At 35.9% G+C, this 22,009-nt stretch overlaps 1 protein-coding gene across 7 annotated transcripts in view; it reads left to right on the top strand.

Annotated features, from left to right (window-relative positions):
• NR2C2 (nuclear receptor subfamily 2 group C member 2) overlaps positions 1–12,434 on the top strand; it is a 38,840-nt gene extending 26,406 nt beyond the window's left edge. For 6 of the 7 annotated variants that reach the window (XM_082322312.1, XM_082322307.1, XM_082322308.1 and 3 more), the window contains 8 exons: positions 165–258; positions 671–804; positions 2,445–2,622; positions 3,645–3,766; positions 4,278–4,417; positions 7,287–7,424; positions 8,969–9,074; positions 11,309–12,434. In XM_082322312.1, the coding sequence (XP_082178438.1) occupies positions 165–258; positions 671–804; positions 2,445–2,622; positions 3,645–3,766; positions 4,278–4,417; positions 7,287–7,424; positions 8,969–9,074; positions 11,309–11,483 (1,087 nt within the window). In that variant the 3' untranslated portion in view covers positions 11,484–12,434. The remainder of the gene's footprint in view (positions 1–164; positions 259–670; positions 805–2,444; positions 2,623–3,644; positions 3,767–4,277; positions 4,418–7,286; positions 7,425–8,968; positions 9,075–11,308) is intronic. The other variant, XM_082322313.1, reaches the window with a different exon arrangement.
• The last annotated feature ends 9,575 nt before the right edge of the window (positions 12,435–22,009 follow it).

Here is a 22,009-nt window from a genome sequence, read left to right as displayed (position 1 = left end):
AAACTGTTTCAGAAAGACTTAAGTCCTGATGAATAACCTCTGAGCTTCATTAAATTGTTAATTTAAGAATTGGTAATCCGTTTTATTCTGACATAGGTTGTTACACATTCTTCTGATTAATGTAAAATATTATTGACTGTCAGATGCCTTATGCTTTTGAACAGGTCAGCAGGTCTTCTTGATCCAGGAATGCTCGTGAATATTCAGCAGCCTTTGATCAGGGATGATGGTACAGTCCTCCTAGCTGCTGACTCCAAGGTATTATTCTTTCAGTTAAGTTCTGAACATATATATTTATTTGTTCAGATTATTTTAAGCTATGTACATAGACACAAATAATTCTTGCTCTTGAGAAGATAAGGTTGGGGTAAGGCTGAAGATCTGTATGAATGGAGATAATAAGCTGATCAACAGGAACATGATTTCACAGACATGTTTCTGCAAAAGGTCAGCCACAGGTAGTTCCCCACATGATATGTCAGCCAGGGCTGGGATTGATGATTACAATAGGATTTTAAGATCATTGTGAGCCATTGTTCTTGCTGTAGGTGTTCAGGAGAAAGGAAAAGGTACATAAGGGAAAACGAACACAAAGATTAAAAATGGGAAAAATTTATGTATGATACATTGCCTGTAATTTTGATTTACTAATATGGTTCTTCCTTTTTAGGCTGAAACAAGTCAGGGTGCTTTAGGAACACTAGCAAATGTTGTAACATCTCTTGCTAATCTCAGTGAGTCACTAAATAACGGAGATACTTCCGAAGTTCAACAAGAAGAGCAATCTGCAAGTGAGATTACACGGTATGCATTTATATTTGCATCTGATTTAGCAATTTTTATTCTGTATGGTGTATACTGACATTCATTCTTTGAAGTAATTTGGCATTGTGACACCAAACACAGTAGAGATTGCCCCCTCCTTTGAAACACAAAACCAGTTCTTTAGAAATCCAGGTTTGGCTGTTGTCCTCTTGTGAAGAACTGTGTCCTGTGTTATAAATGTAGTGTTCTGAAGCTAGGCCAGATTTCATACTCAGAAAAATAATAAATGGCTAATTTGTGACCTTGAGGGACTCTCAGAATAGCAACACTTTGGTACTGTTTTATTGATGGGCTTGTTATATGGAAGCTTCTCCTGTGCAATACTCATGCCCTTAGGCCTGCTCTTTAGGGGTCTGTATTACTGCAGATCTCTTTTTGAGATTGTGCTGCCGTAATACCTGCTGGTAATGTAGGGAAAATGTAGTTAAACTAAGATCAATAAACTTTTTTTTTTAATGTTTAGAAGAGTTTGAAGTCTTTAATGTTGTCTTTAATGAGAAAAATGGGAAAAAGGAACATGGAGTCTTAAAATGTCCAGCAGAGCTTGAGATTTTTACGGGTGGGGTTTTTAGTGGGGCTTTTGTTTGTTTTTTTTTCCGGGGGGGTGGGTGGGTTGAAGGACAACAGAAATTGTCAATATAGTGAAATATTAAAAGTATTTGGCCTCAAAACTGTCCATTGTTTCTCAAGTAGAAGATTTTTAAGAGGAGCTTAACTTCACGCTCTTAAGTCTTTTATTTAAACTCTTCAAGTGAGCGAACTGATATTTAAAAATACTTGACAATGCAACTTTGACTTATGTCAGCCTTGTACCCTTTCTTTAAAGCAGAAAAAAAAAACCAAACCCCCCCCCCCAAAGCTTCTTGACAAAAATGCTGGCAAAACAGCACTGTATCATAATACTGTCCACTGGTATGAAATTGGAGCACAAAATTCTTCTTTAAATCTAAGCTCTGTTATCATAAGAAGGGAATTTACACTGCCTTATTTTGGCAATGGCCCAGCTACAGCTTGAGTATAAAGGAGTCCAGGGACCAGTCTCTCTTACGTTACTGTCATAAGGTTTCTAAGGCTCTGTCTATACTGTGAGATCAGGAGTGTCTGGTTGTATCTTATCTTAAGGGAAAGGAAATTCAGACATGTTGTCTAGAAGAGAATCACGCTATTCTCCACTGTTCCAAGAAATTGGACATCAAGGACAGGGACTGCAGGGTGTTCTCCAAAGTGCATCTGGTCTGTAATCTTCACATAATCTGTTTAAACATTCCAAGGTGAGAAGGAGGGGATAGTGAATGGTAAGCACGAGAGACCCCTTTACTAGTACAAATGCTAGCATAAAACTATTACAGCAGGATTTGCAGTAATAAAAAGTTCCCCCCTTACATGGGAGATCTTTTACCAGTGATAAATGGGCAGATCTATTCCTTTTATTAACGTCTGAACAGTACAGAGGGGCTGGGTTGTAATGAAGTCTGACCTTGTGTCTTAGCATAAACAGTTCCTGTATATGTTACTTCTAGGTGGAAATGCTTTATAGCATTTAATTTGACCAGTACTCTGAATTTTTTTAAGGTGTAAGGAAGCACTCTTTCATTGTTTATTACTTTTTTTTTTTTTAGGGCATTTGATACTTTGGCTAAAGCACTTAATACCACAGATGGTACAGCAGCTCATAACTTGGCAGATGGGTTGGATCCTACAGGAGGAGGGAATATTCATGTAATCAGTAGAGATCAGTCAACACCAATTATTGAAGTGGAAGGACCCCTACTTACAGATACACATGTCACATTTAAGGTATGTGCTTCTTTAAATGCCTTACTAAACAAAGGAACACTTAAGACATAACCCCAAATCCATTTACTATGTTTTCTTTATTCATATATTTCATTTTGGCAATATAATCTAGGATAACATCTGCTGTTACAAAGCTTCTAATACAATTTTCACTCTTGCATGCTGTATCTAAAGCGTATAGGTGTTATTTCATAAGACCTTTTCATAGACAGAAGAATGCTTTAAAATTTATTTCACTTTCCTTGTTGTTGATAATCACTTTTCGTATCATCCATATAGTATGATATCTTGCTTAATTAATTTATAAGTCTAGATAGTGTAAAACTTTCATCTAAAAGGCTCCTTCATATAAAGAGAGGTTACAGTGCCTTCTTAGATGCTTATGGTTAGACTACTGAAAAAGGTCTTGCATTTTAGAGATGCTTCAGCTTCAATTGAATACAAACAAACACTTGTTGATAATGTGCAAGAAACAACAAGGGTGTTCATCTTGCTGTGATGAAACTGCACTGTTTCAAGAAATATGAAGATCATTACTGAAATAAGTAATACTTACTGTAGTCAAATTTTTATCATAACCTGCTTATTCCCATTAATGCTGTTTCGTGATTGTAGATTCCGATTACGTGACTTTCCCACTTCAGATATTTAGATTTTAGATTTTGCTTTGCTTCTTTTTAAAAAGCTTTAAAAGATCTTTTATAGCACTGTGGTGCTAGCCAGCACTCCACAGAACAATGAAATTTATAGATTTAATTATTATTAAATTAATATTAAAACATTTTAAAAGGAAACATTTGTGCTCTCTCGCACATAATTTCTTGTCTCCTATTCCCATTTGCATTCCTTGTCAGTAATAATGAGTTATTTAGTACAGTTTTCCTTTGACAATTTCTTGTCACATAGTTGCTTATGACAGACTATAAGAGTAGTTTTAATGTTTTCGCTGGTTATTTCATGGATAATAAAAATTGTTTTATGTCTGAACTGTTTATATTGTACTGCACTTTTGTTTTTTGCAGCTGACAATGCCCAGTCCAATGCCGGAGTACCTTAATGTACACTACATCTGTGAGTCAGCATCACGACTACTTTTCCTCTCTATGCACTGGGCTAGGTCCATACCTGCATTTCAAGCTCTGGGGTAAATGGACATACTCTGTTGAATGGTTTGCTTTCTAATGAATTTAAGCACTGATGTGAACACTTTTCAGCTATTTTGAATTTTTAAATGATGATACTGTTTAATTTTTAATGAATTCTTTAAAATGTGTGAAGACTATGCAATATTCTCCTTTTTGAAGAATAAAATAGAAGATGGCAGAGGAAGGGATAACTACAATATCTGATGTTACTGCGGTTACAGAAGCTAAAGCCGAATCAAAAGCAAGCATTTAATTTGTAGAAATATATCTTGGTAAAGAACTGGTGAGCACTATTTTACAGATAACCTGAAATGGTTTCCTATAGTTGGCCTATCACTTCTTTTTGCTTTTTGAAATACTTGTAATACGCTAATATATGCCTTTTAGTAAAGTGGTTTGCAATACATTAATCCTTATTATTAATTGTTATAATTAACATAATTACACATAGGGTTATACCAACCTGATATGAAAACTACCTACAGTTGTTTGATTTTCTGTTGTTTATAGGCAGGACTGTAATACAAGCCTTGTGCGTGCCTGCTGGAATGAGCTATTTACCTTAGGCCTGGCACAGTGTGCACAGGTGATGAGTCTGTCAACTATCCTAGCAGCTATTGTCAACCATCTCCAGAACAGCATCCAGGAAGGTATGTTTTCAGTGTGTGATTCCTATATGTGTTCAGTCCTGTCAACACTGCAGGGACATTTGTATAACATTTCTCATGAGGTGTTTCCTAATCAGTGGCAGAATTGTTCCCCAGGATCCAGGGGAAGGAGAAGCCTTCTCTTGCATAATTACCTTTCTTCAGGTGATCAACAACTTTGGTTGCACTGACCTCAGAGAGATTTCTGTGGGACAGATGTGTCCATAGAAGAAACGGGGATAAGGCTGGAGGACGTATCCTCCTGTCGTCTACATCTGATGGGCAGTATAGAGAAAGACAAGTACGTCCTAAAGTTGGATGTGCTCACAGAGCTTTCCTCCCATCCAGATGTAAATTTTTTTCCACTTAGAATAATGATGTCGTCTTCCAAATCACACCAGAATTTTTTCCTTCCAGAACTTTCCTTCTCCTCTTTGAAGTGTAAAACTATAGCGTTTGCCAAGTGTCACAACAAGCATATTCTTGCAAGTATAACGGTTTTAGATACTGCTATAATGCAGTAATGATTAATGTATTTTGAACTACCCTCTGAAGCATTAAACAACCTATTTTCTTGACACTCTTAAGAAGATTTATGTAATTTTATTTTTTAATTCAGTGTTGGCTTGTTGATAATGATTACTATATCTAGAATGGGTGATAACCTGTTATGGCTGCTTTTTTTTCACTCTTTTTCTTTCAGGATGCTCCCAGTCAATATGATCGATTAGTGTGAGAATAACATTCCATTTTTAATAGGAGGAAAAAACCAATACTAGCAGCTTTAAACTCTGCAAACACAGCATATTACATAAAAGCTAGCTTAAATTTAAATGTGAGTTAAAAGTAGTTACAGAATACTATTTAGTGTCAATTTGTTTGATGATTTTTGTGGTGCCATTATTGTGCACACAGCAAAAATTGGAAAATAGGCTTTTACTGAGGAGAGTAAAACTTGATTGTAGAACTATAAAATGTACAAAAGTAGATAATCTGAAAAAAATGTTTAATATCCTTCAGTCCTAGTAAAGTACATTTGTTTTAATCTACTTTATTAGCTTCATTATGATAAAGTAAAGTAGACAGAAATTTGGTTCTTAAATGGATAGTATGCTTTAATAATGAATATAGGGGCTTTTTTTTCTTTTTTTGATGTAATTTAAGAGAGCCTGGACAGCCTTCAAAATACAACAAACTAATACTCCTTTCCTGCACAGAGAGAGGCGAGAATTTAAAAGACCGACAGGGAAACGTGCACATTGTGTTCTGCACAGAGTTCAGCTTTTAATTATATCTCTGTCAGAATAGAGCCGTCTATTCCATCTACATCCCAGGCAATGAGTTTGTGGAGGAGTAAGTGGTGGGGCTATTACAGCCTTAAGCTGGCTTCACTTCTGTTCCCGTCTCTCAAAAAATAAAAAAATAAATTTGTTCTACAACCTGTACTTCCAGTCATATCATGTTACCTGAGACTGGCCAAGAAATGAGGATGATTTGTTTTATTTATCTATTCTGCAAACTTATCATATTATATTGTGTATTATAACTTTAAAATTCAAAACAAAGTGAAGAAATTTCAGAACGTTATCTAGGAAGCATATTAGTGATGAGGCTATTTGGAAACTCTGCAAGTCAAGTTCACTTTTCCTGAGTATTTCTGCACCATTGTTTCCCACTTAATATATAGAAATAAAAACATTATATCATGTCTATCTTGATCCATCGTGAATAAAAAAACCTCTTATCACAATTCATGTATTTTAGAAATGTAGATAATGCTTTCTTATTTCAAGCCATTGTGCAAAACATATTTTTTCTGTTTAATCTTTTTATTGTGGTTTCAGAAAATATGTAAAATAATCATAAATTACATCACAGATTCAGTTTAAGGCACACAGGTCTAAGCAATCTTACACACTATTAGCTGTACAAACAAAGGTAAAATATTTAAGTTATAATGATATGAAATATTACCATTAGCGATCATGACTGGAATAAAATTATTCTAATGTGTTTCTCAAGAAGAAGTTTTATCCCTTGTGAATTGACTTATCTCTGAATTCTGATAATAGCAATTATATAGTCAAAGATTTGTCTTAATGTAATCTCTAAGGTTTTCATTCTTTGACTAGTCTGCAGATATGCAGTCAGAGAGAAGGTATATTTACCAAAGTAGAAATCTCTCCTTCCCTAGCTGAGCAGGTAATCCCACTCAGTTGTGACTTATCCACAAATAGTATAAGATTTTTTTTTTTAAATCAACATTTTAAGAAAGAGTATGAAGCCAACATAAGGAACATGATATTTCAAATGATGGCAGAATCTGTGTACATGTATTGGAGTGAATTTACCCCATTGGAAGGAAAAAAGACTATTTACCACAGTAAATGAAAAATTCACTTCTAAAAGTACAGATAGAGGAAAAAGTAGCACTGTCATTGCTGCTCTTGCATTCACTTCTAGAAAAGCTAACTCAATACTGTTTGAATTTAAAATTAGGATTGCATGATAGATTTTTTTGTGCTTCTGTTCGTTCCCAGAATCACTCTAGCCATTTGTAGAATAATTCACCATAATTTGAGAGTCTCTGCTCAGAACAGTACATCACTGGAATAAGACTGGTGTTGTGGCTGTACTGGCAAAATTATGCAAAAGAGTTAACATTCTGTTTGCTAGCCCCGTGTCTCACTTAGCTTTATAAATCTTCGCTTCCATAATCATTCAGGCTATCCTTATACGTTAAGTGGTTTTAAGATAGCAAATGACATGAAAGACTTTAAAATGTCACTTCACTTGTTTTACAAAAGGATATTGGTTAATATATGAGATGTACTTGAGCTCACATGAAATACTGAGCGATATCTTTTTGTAGATAAACTTTCTGGAGACAGAATAAAGCAAGTCATGGAACACATCTGGAAACTTCAGGAGTTCTGTAACAGCATGGCCAAGCTTGATATTGATGGATATGAATATGCATACCTTAAAGCTATAGTCCTCTTTAGCCCTGGTAAGGAATTTAGTAACCATATCTGTTTAAATAATAAGCATTCATATGTTAATGTTTTAGCAATTTTTTTCATGAGACTAATGTCTTGAGATGAGACTGATCTGTTAAGCTGCAGATAAAATGATTGTTCCATAATGATTTATCACAAATTACATGTTGTGTTGTAAAAATAACTTTGGAGCAACATATCCATGTTATTTACAGTTCCAAAATATCAGGTATTTCCTGTACACCCACCTTGGAAGACTAGACTCTCAATTATCTTCAGCTGAGAATCTATGAGTAATAAGTTATCTGGGATGTGTACTAGCAATATTAATGAAGTAAATGGCAGGAAGGATTAGAGGAGATACATTCTCACAGTGAGAAAGAGAAATTGGCTTCAATTTTAATATTTTTAATACACTCGTAAGAGGAATTGCTGAAATATGAGCAGAAATACCACTGTATTTTATATAGAACATCCACAAAATCTCCAAAACTAAATGTAAACAGGCTGTCTTCCATTTGTTACCAAAAAAATGACAGCAGACAACTAAAGCATGATCAACAGTGTTTATGAGATATGAGGATTTACTCAAAGAATATACTTGAGATTTTCTGCAATTATAAGGTAAGGACATTAAAAAAATGGGAAGTGACAGTCTCTTCAGCAAAGGAGGAGAAATGTTCCTAGGACACAGAAAGGTTAATTTAAAACTGCTGACAGGCTGAGTGAAAGGGAAACTCTTGCTCAGAAATGTAAATTATTTACTTTCATTCAAAGGTGTTTACCACTCTGAATTTCACAAAATACAAAGAAAAGGAGTATCTTGTTATCAGGCATTTTGGGGGTTTTTTTTGCATTGATATTATTTTTCTCTTTGTAATAAAACTTACTTTAATTAGAAGATATTGGTGTCCTGAAATTTGCTTTTGAAATTTTTTTTGCAGATTGTACCATTAGGGTTAGGTTTATTAGGCGTTTTTATTCAAGTTGTAGGAGCAAGAAACTCTTCAAGCTAGCTCTGTCCTGTTTCAAGGGAAGAGCAGTTGGAACACAACACTGAAGATATTTTGGTATAGTCAAATATGTGGTATTTTCTGTTTTTTTCTGATCATGTGACTGTCTTTGAGGAGCTGAGCCAGCTGGAATTAAAACATGAGACAGACTTGGGAGGGTCAAGAAATTGATCTGTCAGGAAAACAACCCTAGATAACGCTCAGTCAGCATAGTTAGTCAAAATCAAAGAGGCAAACACATTTAAAAAAGCAAGGTTAGAAACAAAAACTAGGAGTGTCATTGCCTGGTACATAGCTACAGGCTTAATCTTTTTCCACTTTCTTGTGAATACACGCAGCTAGAGAGAGAAAAGTGAGCAAGATAATTCTGAAGCCAGGAAGTAAATGTTCAATTGAGTGGTTTCCTTTATACAGCTAACATGTTAAACATCACAATACAAGAGAAATATTTAAATGAAATTCAATGCGAGAATCTTATAACTACATATATTTCACAATGTATAGGGAAACAATCGACATACAGAAATGTTTTGTTTCTTTAGATCACCCTGGTCTCACCAGTTCAACCCAAATAGAAAAATTCCAGGAGAAGGCACAGATGGAATTGCAGGACTATGTACAAAAAACCTATCCAGAAGATACTTATAGGTATTTATTGTCTATAGTACCCAAAGTAATGTTGTGGGCCGTAGCTGGCAAAAGTACAAAATAACATCATTGATGTAAAAATTTCCTTTTTGACATCTGTTCTTTTTTGACTATGGATGAGAAAGAACTAGAACCTTGTTCATAAAAGCAAGCAGGTTTGTTTAAAGATAGGGAGAAGCAAGAATAGCTGCCTAGCTTCTTCCACATAAATTAAACTTGAGTACTTTCTTTTTTTTTAATTCTTTTTTTTTTGAGTCTTATTGCAATGTTTAGAAAAGTAAACAGACTTACTTTATTAGAAGTCTCAAGAATAACTGCCTCATCTGCCTCAAGCGTCTTTCATTCAAACTGCCTCCTTTTCCAAGTTAGTTGTCAAAGAGGCTTTGAGATAATAAAAGGTGATTATCATCCTTTAAATGTTTGTCAAGTTACATATGCAGAAAAGTATTAAAACTATCAGTTTATAAACCTTGGAACAATAAGGATTACATGTGGGGAACAGTAACCAACTCTTATGCTTCTGTCCTACTTAATTTCTCCTTTTTTTTTGTTTTTTTTTTTGTTTTGTTTTTTTTTAAATTTCCAAGGACTTCTCCTTGAAAGTCTCTAATTTGTTTTTTTCACTTCTCAACTGGTCCTGTTTCTTACTTGCTAGAAATAATTACCCTATTTTCTAATAATCTCCATCAAAACTATTTTAAATTTCATCAGCACAATGATTCTCTGCACTACAAGGGAAATTCTAACTTCTGTCTGGCAATATATCCTAGAACATATTCTCTTCTACTGTGAAAGGTATCCCCATGTAAAGAAGCATGCAATCCCATACATTTAAGCAAGGTCTGAAGGTAGTGTATCTTTAAAAAAACAAAAAACAAACAAACAAACAAAAAAAAACCTGTAAAGGAGAGAGAGCTTCTTCCATCTCAGAAACTGGTTTCTGCACTGATCTTATAGATTTAACATTGTGTGGGGCACCAGAAAGGGCATCAGGATTCCCAGTTAGGCACAGTGAAGATGGGATTCTCTACTTCAGAAATATCCTCAAATCCCACATTCTTCTTCTGTGTACAGTTCAATTATTCTGGTTTGAAGCGTGAGAGCTGGATATCTGCCATAAAAAGAAATACAGAATTTGTTCCATATACTTACTTCTCTTAATAGTGGCTCAAGGAAGAAAATCAGAGAGTTACATTTCCCAAACAATGTCCTGTTTTAATTGATATTGTCTATATCCCCATGCTCACCCATAGATAAGTTTAGAGTACAAATCTGATTATTTCTGAGCAACTGAATGCTGGCACAAATTGAGAAAGAAGCAAAAGTGTTATAATTTTCACAAAACCAGCAGCATAGCTTGGATTTTTTTGCAATTTTCCCATAAAGTTTACAAGATATGGTATATTAGCAGAATGGACCTTATATATTTTCTCCATAGATATTCAAGCATTTTCCAGAGGCCTGTGTTCAGTGCTGCCTAAGGTTTGCTATTACATGGCTCTGGTTGCGGAAATGTATTTATTTTGGCATTTGTGATGTGCATCTGCTATATAAACACAGCAGATATGCTTTCATCACTGTCCTAAATTTCAAATGCATTGAAAGTCCAGAAATTCAATACGATCATTTCATTATATTGGATGTCTGTTAACATCCTGGTATATAAAAAACCACAGCGTTTGGCAATATGAGTTACAGCGCATCCCTCCAAATTCCTTTTCTCATCAGAAGCAGATTCTCTTACTGCCTTTTATACATACCTTGTCCCATTCTTGCTATCTGGTTTGTCATTAAGTTGCTAGGCAACTGAGGACTATGCTGTTTATGGTTTAAATTTTAATTAAGCATTTTACTTTTAAAATTGTGCAAATGTTCGCACTAGTCAGTATGAATATTATTAGTCTCAGCGTTGTCCTGAACTACCAAGTGCTTCCAGAGCTGAGAATTCCAAAAGCAGACCAGGAGAACTGTGTTTGTATGTACACACTGTATCTACAAAGGGCATTAATATGTCCTTTTCATTGGAAAACCACAAAGAAAGATGGTGGCTTTTCATTTCACTTGCAGGATAGAAAAGTAACCATTCTTTTTATGGTAGCTCAATTAGCTTTAATTGCCTCTTTACTACCATTCATGAGTTACGGTAATAGTAAAAGCAGATTCAGCTCTTTAGCCACAAAGTATTTTAAACTGGTATTATATGTATTTATAATCCATTGAACTTCTTTTTTCAGGCTAGCCCGGATTCTAGTTCGCCTGCCAGCACTTAGGCTGATGAGCTCTAGCATTACTGAGGAACTATTTTTTACTGGTCTCATTGGAAATGTTCCCATTGACAGCATAATCCCCTACATTCTCAAAATGGAAACAGCAGAATATAATGGTCAAATAACTGGCACGTCTGCATAGTGGAAACAACACAATTTGATGGATTGAAATAATTTTCGTAAAAACATACAATTACGAAGTTAAAAGAATAGCATTTTGGTATGTACAAATATTTCCAACTTGCTACCAGTTTCCTGTGAGATTTCTCCTTGTCTGTTTGCTGATGTTGACAACATTTAAGCAGCTATTAAAAGACCTGCTATAGGACCTTTTCTGCCACAAGGAATATTTTTGATGCCTTTCATTTAAAAGGCTATAGATTACTGAACATACTTTTCACATGCTTTGTATTTAGAAATTATCAGTGGTTAAAAATAGAGTTTTATAATATCAGAGATTAGTAATAAAATTACTTTAAAAGTAAAAAGAACAGTATGTATATATTTAAAAATATCCTTGGAATTAATATCTAATAAATGCCAGGGTATAATACTAGCACTTTGTAAGCACTTCTTGTCAAAGCGACAACGTCATCAACACCCTGCTTTTGAGTATGGAAAATGAGAAAAAGTTGCATATGTCCTTAGTCAAAATGCTAGTGATTTCTGTGAAAATGTAGAATGCTACAGGAGACAATCATTTATTCTACAAAAAGTCACTTGCTCTTACGTTATGCATGAAATATTAATGTGGATTCTTAAATCAGATATCCACATCATATGAGACTATACTCTGTTAAATTAGTGCAGTTGTAATTCACAGTACAATGCAGTCATAGTGACTATTACGTGCTACAGGAATTACCCAAAGTAGGAGAAAAAATGTGTTTCTTGCCACAGTAATCATGAAATATTCACGTGACTTAAAGTTTCTATTCAGACCAACACAGTCATGACAACTGTTACTCTGATAGGAAGCCTTTTGATTGTGGGGAAAATCAGTCATTAACTGGAAGAACAGTCGTTTTCAAGTAGAGCTGTGTGATGCTCTTTGTATTTCCAAACTTACTCCTCTCTGTACTCCTGAACACCCTCATCATCCAGCCAAAGGTCCAGTTTAAAAACTGAAATGTGTAGAACCTCTGGCTGTCAGCAAGAGTATATTACAAATCTCTCTTACTTTTATTTCTCCCTTCCTCCCTCCCCTTCCCTGACTGAGCATTCCCAATTTCGCAGTGCTCTCAACCTTCCTATGACTCAATTTGAAACTGAAATATAGTTAGGATTTACATTCAGTCATGTACAATTGCCATTAATGACTGATATACCATGGAGTTATAAAATTAACTACTTTTAAATTATCTAGAGTGATGATCCATCAACATGTTTTCTAGTATTGGCCATTAGCTGCTAGCATTGCTTTCATTTTAGTATAATTTATTATTGACATTAAATATTTTAAACAATCAAAGTTTAAAAAAAAGTCATGGCAATTAATACCTTCATCTGATCCTGGCTCATCAGATATATCAATTATTTTAATTACTTGTGTGGTAGAGGCATTTTCTACTTGTATATTTTTATGTGACAAAAATCTAATGGTAAGTTGAGCACTTTTGTTTTTCTTCTGTTATTGACATTTATTTAGACACACCAACCACGTTGGTGTTTGTGTCTTTTAAGGGTCTGAACTGTAGCCAAAAGACCTTAAGCAGCTCTAGATGAGGCTTCTGATGTAATAAAAAGTCTTGACCTGGTATACTTCACTCTCGTTAGGAGGCTCACGTTTGTAGCACTCATTATGACACGTCAGGCTATTTAATTTTAGCTTCTGGATGCATTAAAGTCTTCTCCAGTTACCATTGTTACAGCATTCAGAATCTTCTTTTCTCAAAAGGGTATTACAAAGAGTCCAATATACATGCAGAGATTTGTAATATTGCACTTTCATTTCTCTCAGCTTTTGCTATAGCAAATGAAATTGTCATATTTTTAATGTGATGGAAGGTCCGCACTCTGAATGTTAAGTCAACTGGAATGCAGAATTTTGTACTAGCTGTTTCATTGCAGTGTAACTTCTTGTGTGATTATGTCAGCACTTCTGATGCAAAGTCCCTGTTTTAAGGGTATACAACTTAAAAATTAATTGTGATGTTAACAACATCAGAAGAAGTAGCTACCTTGGAAAGAGTCGTGGCCATTTTTTGTTAAAATTTAAAATTTTATTGGGTTATGTCATTGTTGTTCTAAAAGCAGTATGCGTTGAACTATTGTGATATTTTTCATTGCAAAAAAGATTAGGCAGTTTAATTGGCTTCCAGTATTTTGTAAAAATCATTTGAGCAGATAAGTAAGCATTGTTAATGACAAATGAAATATTCCTTAGCACAAAAAACAGCTGTTGAAATCTTTTTTCCCAAATTTGAATACACAACAGCTGGCTTTTTCATGACAAACATCATTTCAACTTCCAATTTTTCAAGCAAAAGGGCGCCATTTTCTGTGCAAAAATTTGTTTTTCTAATTTTTCTTATTTGTGCTGTAAGCATAACAGTTCAGGAAACAAAATAAAGCCACTACAGTTTTTTGGGAACAGAGGGATCGCATGAAATAAAACTTAAAATGTATGCATTGTATTACATTTGTAAATAAAAGTGGTAAGTATCATGCAGCTCTGTTTACAAATAAACTACACTCCCTACAAATGCAAGGCCACATAATACTATCCTTGATCCATCTCTGGTAGTCACTTACTCTGCAAATAGTTCCCTGGACTTTAGGGATAAATTATTAATTTGTGTAAATGAAGTAACAACAATGCAGTCCATATTTAGGGTTTATTTATTGTGCATGCATAGATGAAACGAAGCCATTCCATACTTAAGATTCTGATTTTACCATCTAAAAGCTATAAAGTCTCTCTTTGTATAGCATCATCAGCATAATTTACTGGCTTGCATTAGTCAGAACCAAGCTAATTTAGTCCTTAGGCCATTAACAAAAAGTACTTTTTCTATGCACTATTTTGATTCCAAGACTTAACAGTTTGGATTGTGGAAATTTGGATGGCAGATGGTAGACCCTAGAGCTTAAGAAATATTCAGAATCTAAAATGTTTTGCAAATTTGATATTAGCTATAAATAATAAGATAGATGTGATGAATAACCTAACACTTCTTTCTCACATGCTGCTCAAGGGCTGTCATAAAAATGAGAAAAAGATTAGGCATATGATGGAGAGACACTGAAAGCAATCACTTAAGACACTGCCATATAAAACTATAAACCATCTTCTCCAGTGCAGTAGGGCTCCTTTGCGCTAAATTTCAAGTGTAATCACAGAATCCCAGACTGGTTGAGGTTGGAAGGGACCTCTGGAGCTCATCTGGTCCAACCCCCCTGCTCAAGCAGGGCCACCTAGAGCCAGCTGCCCAGGACCACGTCCAGGCGACTTTTGAGTATCTCCAAGGACGGAGACTCCACAGGCTCCCCGGGCAACCTGTGCCAGTGCTCAGTCACCCTCAGAGTGAAAAAGTGTTTCCTGATGTTCACGGGAACCTCCTGTGTTTCGGTTTGTGCCCATTGCCTCCAGTCCTGTCACTGGGCACCACTGAGAAAAGCTTGGCTCCATCTTCTCTGTACCCTCCCTTCAGGTATTTATACCCATTGATGAGATCCCCCTGAGCCTTCTCTTCTCCAGGCTGAACAGTCCCAGCTCTCTCAGCCTCTCCTCACAGGAGAGATGTTCCAGTCCCTTCATCATCTTTGTGGCCCTTTGTTGAGCTCTCTCCAGTGTGTCCGTGTCTGTCTTGTACTGGGGAGCCCAGGCTGGACACAGCACTCCACGTGTGGCCTCACCAGTGCTGAGTAGAGGGGAAGGATCCCCTCCCTCGACCTGCTGGCAACGCTTTGCCTAGTGCAGGCCAGGATACCGTTAGCCTTCATTGCGGCAAGGGGATGCTGCTGGCTCATGTCCAACTTGGTGTCCACCAGGACCCCCAGGTCCTTTTCTGCCAAGCTGCTTTCCAGCTGGGTGGCCCCCAGCATATGTTGGTTCCTGGGGCTGTTCCTCTCCAGGGGAAGGATGTTGTTCTTCCCCTTTTTGAACTTCACGAGGTTCCTGTCAGCCCATTTCTCCAGACTGTCGAGGTCCCTCTCAGTGGCAGTGCGACCCTCTGGTGTACCAAGCAGTGAAGCTGCTAATCTATCAGTGTTGTAGGTGTAATCTAGCAGTGAAGCTATTTTAGCCCATTCAAAGAAATCTTTTTCTTTTCCTTGTGTGTCCGTCAGTAAAAGATAGATGTTCAAGAGGCACAGAACTGATGAAGGGATTCTTTCTGCCAACAGTTTAGGTGTTGCTTGGTAGTAACAGAAAAAGGCACATCTAAGGAAAACGGGTCTCACAAAGTTACTCTTGCTCTATGTTAACCTTTGACATTGTCTTCAGCCTCTTGTGGTGACTGGGCTTTCAGGCCACTCTAACATAGTGAAGGCAGAACAACGTACACAGCACAGCTGCAGGCTCAAGCAAGTTTTAAACTATCTGCAGAAAACACCCCAAGGCTGATGTAGTTCTTGTCATTTGTAAGGTTTGTTCCATCCCCCCCGCCAGTAACGGAAGATGGTAACAGGCTGATCTTACTAGCTTTACTTCTAAATTAGTTTCCTTTCTGTTTCTTCTTTGCAAGTGCAAACTTTTGCTTATGAATATGGGACAGGAGAGTTTTTTACTATTATAACAATTATTGAAAAACTATTTCTTGATTTTAAGTATGGAACTAGCTTGTTTTCATGAAGGCCAAATTTCAGTGCCAAACCTTGTGTTTACAGAAGTAGGAGTCACAGGATCAGAGTCTGAAAATGATTCTAAGAAAAGTGACATCTCACTGAAGCTCTACTTAGTGCCTAAATTCACTCTCCAGAATTTTCCAAGTCCTGTTTTTGCTGCTCTTGAAATGAAAATATTTTAATTTGGTAGAAATATACTGATAGTAAACTATCTGATTAGATCTATCTGAGCTTGAGTACATGTGTATATTGGTAATAAATCATTCAGACAAATGTTAAAATTCTGTGCTGACTGAAACTAGGGCATGCAGGGAGTGATAATGAGGCACTAATGTCCATTTGCCATGTGCTTCGTTTCCCAACTCCTTTGAGAAGGAACTGAATTTGAATCTTGTAGATAAAAAGAACGATGATCAATAACTCTGTAGGAGCATTTTGGGTTAGCTTTGTAATAATGATTTTTATTGCATTTGTGACAAGGGCAAGAAGCTATACTACTTTTCTTCCCTTAATTTACTTACATTGGACTAAAGAGACACAGAACTAAGACCATGTGCGAAAGTCATCTTTCTCTTCCCATTTACATTACTTGTAAGTTAGATACAATGCTTTTGGTGCCTGTGGAGTTACTCTGGCATGAAGCAGGTAGAAGAGGAAAAAATAATCTCCAAGGAGAGATCCTTCAACGAGATCATACAAGCCTTTATTTTAGCTGCCTTAAAACGTTAGATGATTAAGGAGGCTTAGTTTTCAGAGCACTTTGAGGCAAGAAACTATTGTTGGTCACCATTGATTGATTACCTGGTATCATTTACCAAGTCTCTTTTTACCATCATCTGAAGGACTTGGCCCTCGGGGCAGCCATAATGCCTCCAGTGAAAAGCCCTGACTCAAGGTTTCTGTGCGGAATACAGCTGGCTCTGCATTACCGCTATAGTACCCTTCGGCAAAGGGCATATTCTGAGGTGTGACAGGGAAAACAAGTCAGGGCTGAAGTTTCCAGGTGAGACCAGTTTCCTGACTGTGTTTCTTCTTCGGCAGAGACTGTAAAACACTTCAGTGTTTTCATTGTTGTGTACAGTACACAAGACTTCCATGGATTCCTGAATGATTTCATCCAAGATGCTGAAGATGTCAGTACATTTTCCTGTCCATTAAAATTCAGAGGGTAGTGAGGATTCTTCCCTAACTGTTTAATTGGTAAGGGATAATTTAAAAAAGCACCAAATAGCATGAGTAGCAAGGGAATCGGGAATACAGTTTAGCCAGGAAAAGGGAACTGGACATTATCGGGCTGAGGATACTGCCGAAGAAGCAGTGATCAAAGAACCTTTCTGCCAGAACAGCACCAGTCAGGGGCCCTGGTTGAACTGGGTGGTGTGAGCACTAGAACTGGCAGGTCAATCAGACATACACAGGTGCACCAGCAAATACCTACAGGATGATATCACCCTGAAAAGAAAAAAAAAGATAAATTAAAATGCTATTTTTCTGTTTGAAATCCCTCTCCTCTCCTTTGGTTACTCTTTAGAGTGCAAAAGCAGGGTAGGTTGGTTCTTTTTCCTCTACTCCTGCCCATAAGAGAAAAAGCAGAAATAGCAAGCAAACAAGAGGTAGGTTCCCATCTGTCCCAGTAGTTTGCCACACTTGCCATACAACAACAGAAGAGCTGCTGCAGTGGTTTGCTCTGATGAGAAGCATGGGCCTGCTGTGAGAGCAGCACACAACATCTGCAGTCTAATGCCTCCGTATATCCAGGGGGAATCAACAAAATAAGGCCATGTTCACCCTGTAGACGAGAGTAAGGGACAGGGGAAGGACAAATTGCCAGCATCCACTGGATCTTGAATGACAGAAAATTAGTTTAAAGAACGGCTTTATATGAAAAATTACCAAGAGGGCATGGCAAATGGGAGAAAATGAAAACATTTACTTTTTGCACCTTTTAATTCTAAAGTTGCTGAGTCATTTTAACAGTAAATTCTCCTTTACTAAGTTCAGGCTTATTGTTTGATGAAAAATGCCATAGCCCCTCTTGCTAGATAATGCTACAACCCTACTTCTGCTGCAATCAATGTTATCAACTTTATATGGGAAATTATTTGTGCAAAAAAATTAGAACATTATTTATACTGAGGTTGCAAGTTAAAGTAAAATTCTTCGTAAAGTTTAAATGCTCTAAGTCTAAATATATTAGATTTGGAACACATCAAACCCCAGAATTACCTTATTACTGAGCTTTTTGTTGTGAAGTTGTGCTAAGTTCATCACACATAATACTGTCATAATGTTCCATAATTCCCACAGCCTGTTTTATCCTCTGAGTTAGAATAATGCTTTGAAAATGGCTTATTATTGTTAATTTCATGCCTGTCTTCCTTCTTTTTAAAGGGTTTGATAGATTTTTACACATCTTTATTTTGTGCCTCCCACCATTGTGCATTTCTGCATGTTCAATTCTAAAACTCACTCGAGCAGCTAATGCATATGTACATAGTTGTATGTATGTGTGTATGAATGTATATGTTTATACCTATCTGTCTAAATATATTATGTACAGTGTATAGAAAGTGTGTAGTGTATGTATATATGTACAGCTATGTAGCCATGTATTCATACCGTTCTATATGTTAAAGCTTTTCATTCGTTCGCTAATCCAGACCTTCCTAGTTTTCATTTCTTAGCCCAAACTAAGCCTTGCCTAAGCAGGTGAATCCTCATGAATTTCAGAGCTTTGCACCTTTTTCTAAACCCAGCCTGAATTTAGTATTTTCTGTTCAGAACTGACAAATATATTCCATGAATTTTCTGGCTTTTACATTACTCCCTTTACCTTTTCTCATTTGACCTGTAGAAGTCTGCCAGTGAATAGTTAATTGAACATATGTCCATTAAAAATAAATGAATAAATAAATAAATAGTCATAGAAAACACTTCCCTGTTTTCAATATATACTGATTCAGCCTTCTGAGAGACTTTTTTGTAAGGTTTTATTTTGCAGTGAAACTTGGTAAGAGATTGATTTTTTTAAGTGTTCAGCAGTGGCTAACTGGAAGAAAAACAAGTTGCCCGTTATCATTGAACCGTAGCACACAGAACAGGATGCAATGGATGCTGTTTAAAAAATCAATACTCATATTGCCATAATGATAACATGAAACCAAACCGTTAGTTAAACAGACTTTGTCCTCTGTTCAATGAAACGACGACATTTCTGTTACAGTGGTAATTAAGTAAGAGGGAGATCGCAGCTAGTTTATTTCTTAGCAAGCATCAAGACTTACTGAGGATTTTCACAATGCATTTCAATTGCATATTCACTTTCCAAGGTTATTCTCTTTATTGTCTAGCTTAAACTAAACAAAGCTGGTTAGTTCATTTAGTTGTCAGACTAATGTCCATTTTCACGTTCTGGCCTTTCCTGAAACCGTCATCTGTGCAGATCTTGCACTGTGTGTGTGAAGTTTCCACTGTTCACATGGGAGCTGGGCACATGGAGCATTTATGAAACTAGACTTGCAGTAAGACAATTTATTACTTACAGGAAGTATTCAAACATTTAAATTATCAAAATATAAGTAGTTCTTGCTCCTTCTCCCTTCTGATGACTTCAGTTACAAAGGAAGCCTTCTGTAAAAGTACTTCTATTAACTTTGGTTTTTTAAAAAAGCATTTCACAGACCGTGTAGGGGAGTAGTTCAGCAAGTGTTGTTTCTGTCATATTAAAAAGCTGAAGCAGAATTTTCTGGACATTTATTTCCACCTTTTGTACTCAACGTGGCAAAGACTTGTGTATGTTTAAGCAGATGAGCAGACACCAATTAAAATAATGTGAGCTTCTTGCATGCTGAAAGTAAAACACAAGTCTCTTTCAGAGTCAGACCCTGTGCTTATAAAGTCTTTGCTATGGAAAATGCTAAGAATGTTCTCTGTTTCTCACGCTACCATTTAGTAAGTGTTTGTAACCTTTTGTTTCAAATATAGAAAAAGCTGTAAAACATCCATTTTAACATTTTTAATCTTATTTTTGAGATTTTCAGCAGAAGAATTATTTAAATTAATGGCAGGAATTCCTGTGACAGATTGTCCTTCATTGGTGTCTTGACAATCAATCAGTGCTGTTTGAATAATGTTTGCTTTCCTCTTTAAAGGCTGAATGGAAACCTGAATGTCTATTAACGTCATTGTACTGTAGTAACATTTTTAAAGATTAGGAAGCCAACTGGGGTATTGATCAGGATTGAATATGTTTAAAAATTCAATTGTGACTTTAGAAAAAGGAGCATATTTTAAAACTGTGAGCTTGTTTAATGTACAAGTTTGAGTTGGTTGTACTCTGAAGGACAAAATGCATTCAAATTTAAGTGGCAATAAAGGCTCTGTTGTAATATTCTATGGAAACTGTGGAATGTGAAATCAACTTTCTGTATTTGATCACAGAAAGCAAAAGTCAGAGAAGCACACCTATTCCCAGGTATCTAACACCCTTGAATAACTGGCTTCTCGTACATTTTTTAATGGTCTTAGATAAATAAGGCACAAGTCCATTTTAAAATATTTTTCATGATTGTGGGTTAGGACTGAATAAATTTCAAATAAAAAGGATATTCTTTAAGAAGAAAACATGTTACTTGCTTACAGAGCATGTATGTTAAATTTCACATACATGGAATCAACATTAAATGTGGGAATATTTTTAATAATTAATCTGTACTCCAAAATACGTTGCAAGCCAGTGTTCGAACAGTTTCATAATTGAAAAACTGCACATTGTGTAAGTGTTGTATCTATTTGGCATACCAGGGAGATCTGCGCTCCTACAAAAATAGCAAATTTTTATAAAAGGAATCATCTACTTTTAATTCCTTGGGATATTTTCTGGAACTCTCTGTTCATTATAATTTAGAAAACTATTGTTTATGTTATTATATTTTAATTTCAAGTTAAAAACCTTGCAAAAGTTGTTAATTTCTCACAGCTTCTTTTGTGAAATCAGCATTGTTATGTGTGATAGCATTTAAAAATAATAGCATGTTCTTTTTTAATCTGAATTTTATATCTAATCAATGTCTTCAGTCATGAAGAGAAATTTGCATTGTTGTGTTTGTATATAGAGTATTGCAGTGCATGATTTAGCTTATGCATTTTATTAAATGCTGTTTAAATGTGGCATTATATTGTTGTGGCTTAATACTACTACCTAAATGAGGTTTATACCATTAAAGTGAATTACAAATATAAATGCATTCTTGAGTTCTATTTTTAAGTTCACTTAATTTCTTCTTAAACATTAGGTGTGTAAGCCAAATACATTATTTACTGTCTTTCAGAGAGAAACAGTATTTTCCCTTCACTACAGTGATGATCTTATGAGTGATTTAACCAGGTCTAAGACAGAAGATAAATCCCATGAACCTTACTGACACCAGGGAGCTACTTCTAGGAGAAGGACCTTTTCCTAAAGGTTTTAATTCATCTTCTTTAGCCTTCTGTTTTTCTCAGGTTTTCTGAGGAGATAGTTAGCTATTAATAGACAATGCTTTATGTTTACGTTTATCTGGTAGCTCCTTCCTGTTTCCCAGTTTTTAAATTAAGGTGATGCATTGGGTGTTGGTTTAGTTCCCTTCACACACACTTTATAACAGAGGTAATGAACTCGGACTCTATTCCAAGCAGTAAATGCAGCCTCCATTTTACATATAACATGGCTGAGATGCACCACATGTATTTATACAGAGATGATGATAGTTAACTTCATTTCTTGCTGCTATTAGAAACTGTGCAGCTTAGAGAAGCTTCTCTTAGCAGAAATGAGGGTAATCAATCAGACTTAAGGTTTCAGTTGTCAAATCCAGGTGTCTACAAGAAAAACATGCATGG

Source organism: Platalea leucorodia (assembly GCF_965183815.1).
Source record: "Platalea leucorodia genome assembly, chromosome: 9".
Classification (NCBI taxonomy): Eukaryota; Metazoa; Chordata; class Aves; order Pelecaniformes; family Threskiornithidae; genus Platalea; species Platalea leucorodia.
The sequence above is the reverse complement of the archived record's forward strand: the minus strand, read 5'-3'. Positions and strand labels throughout refer to the sequence as shown.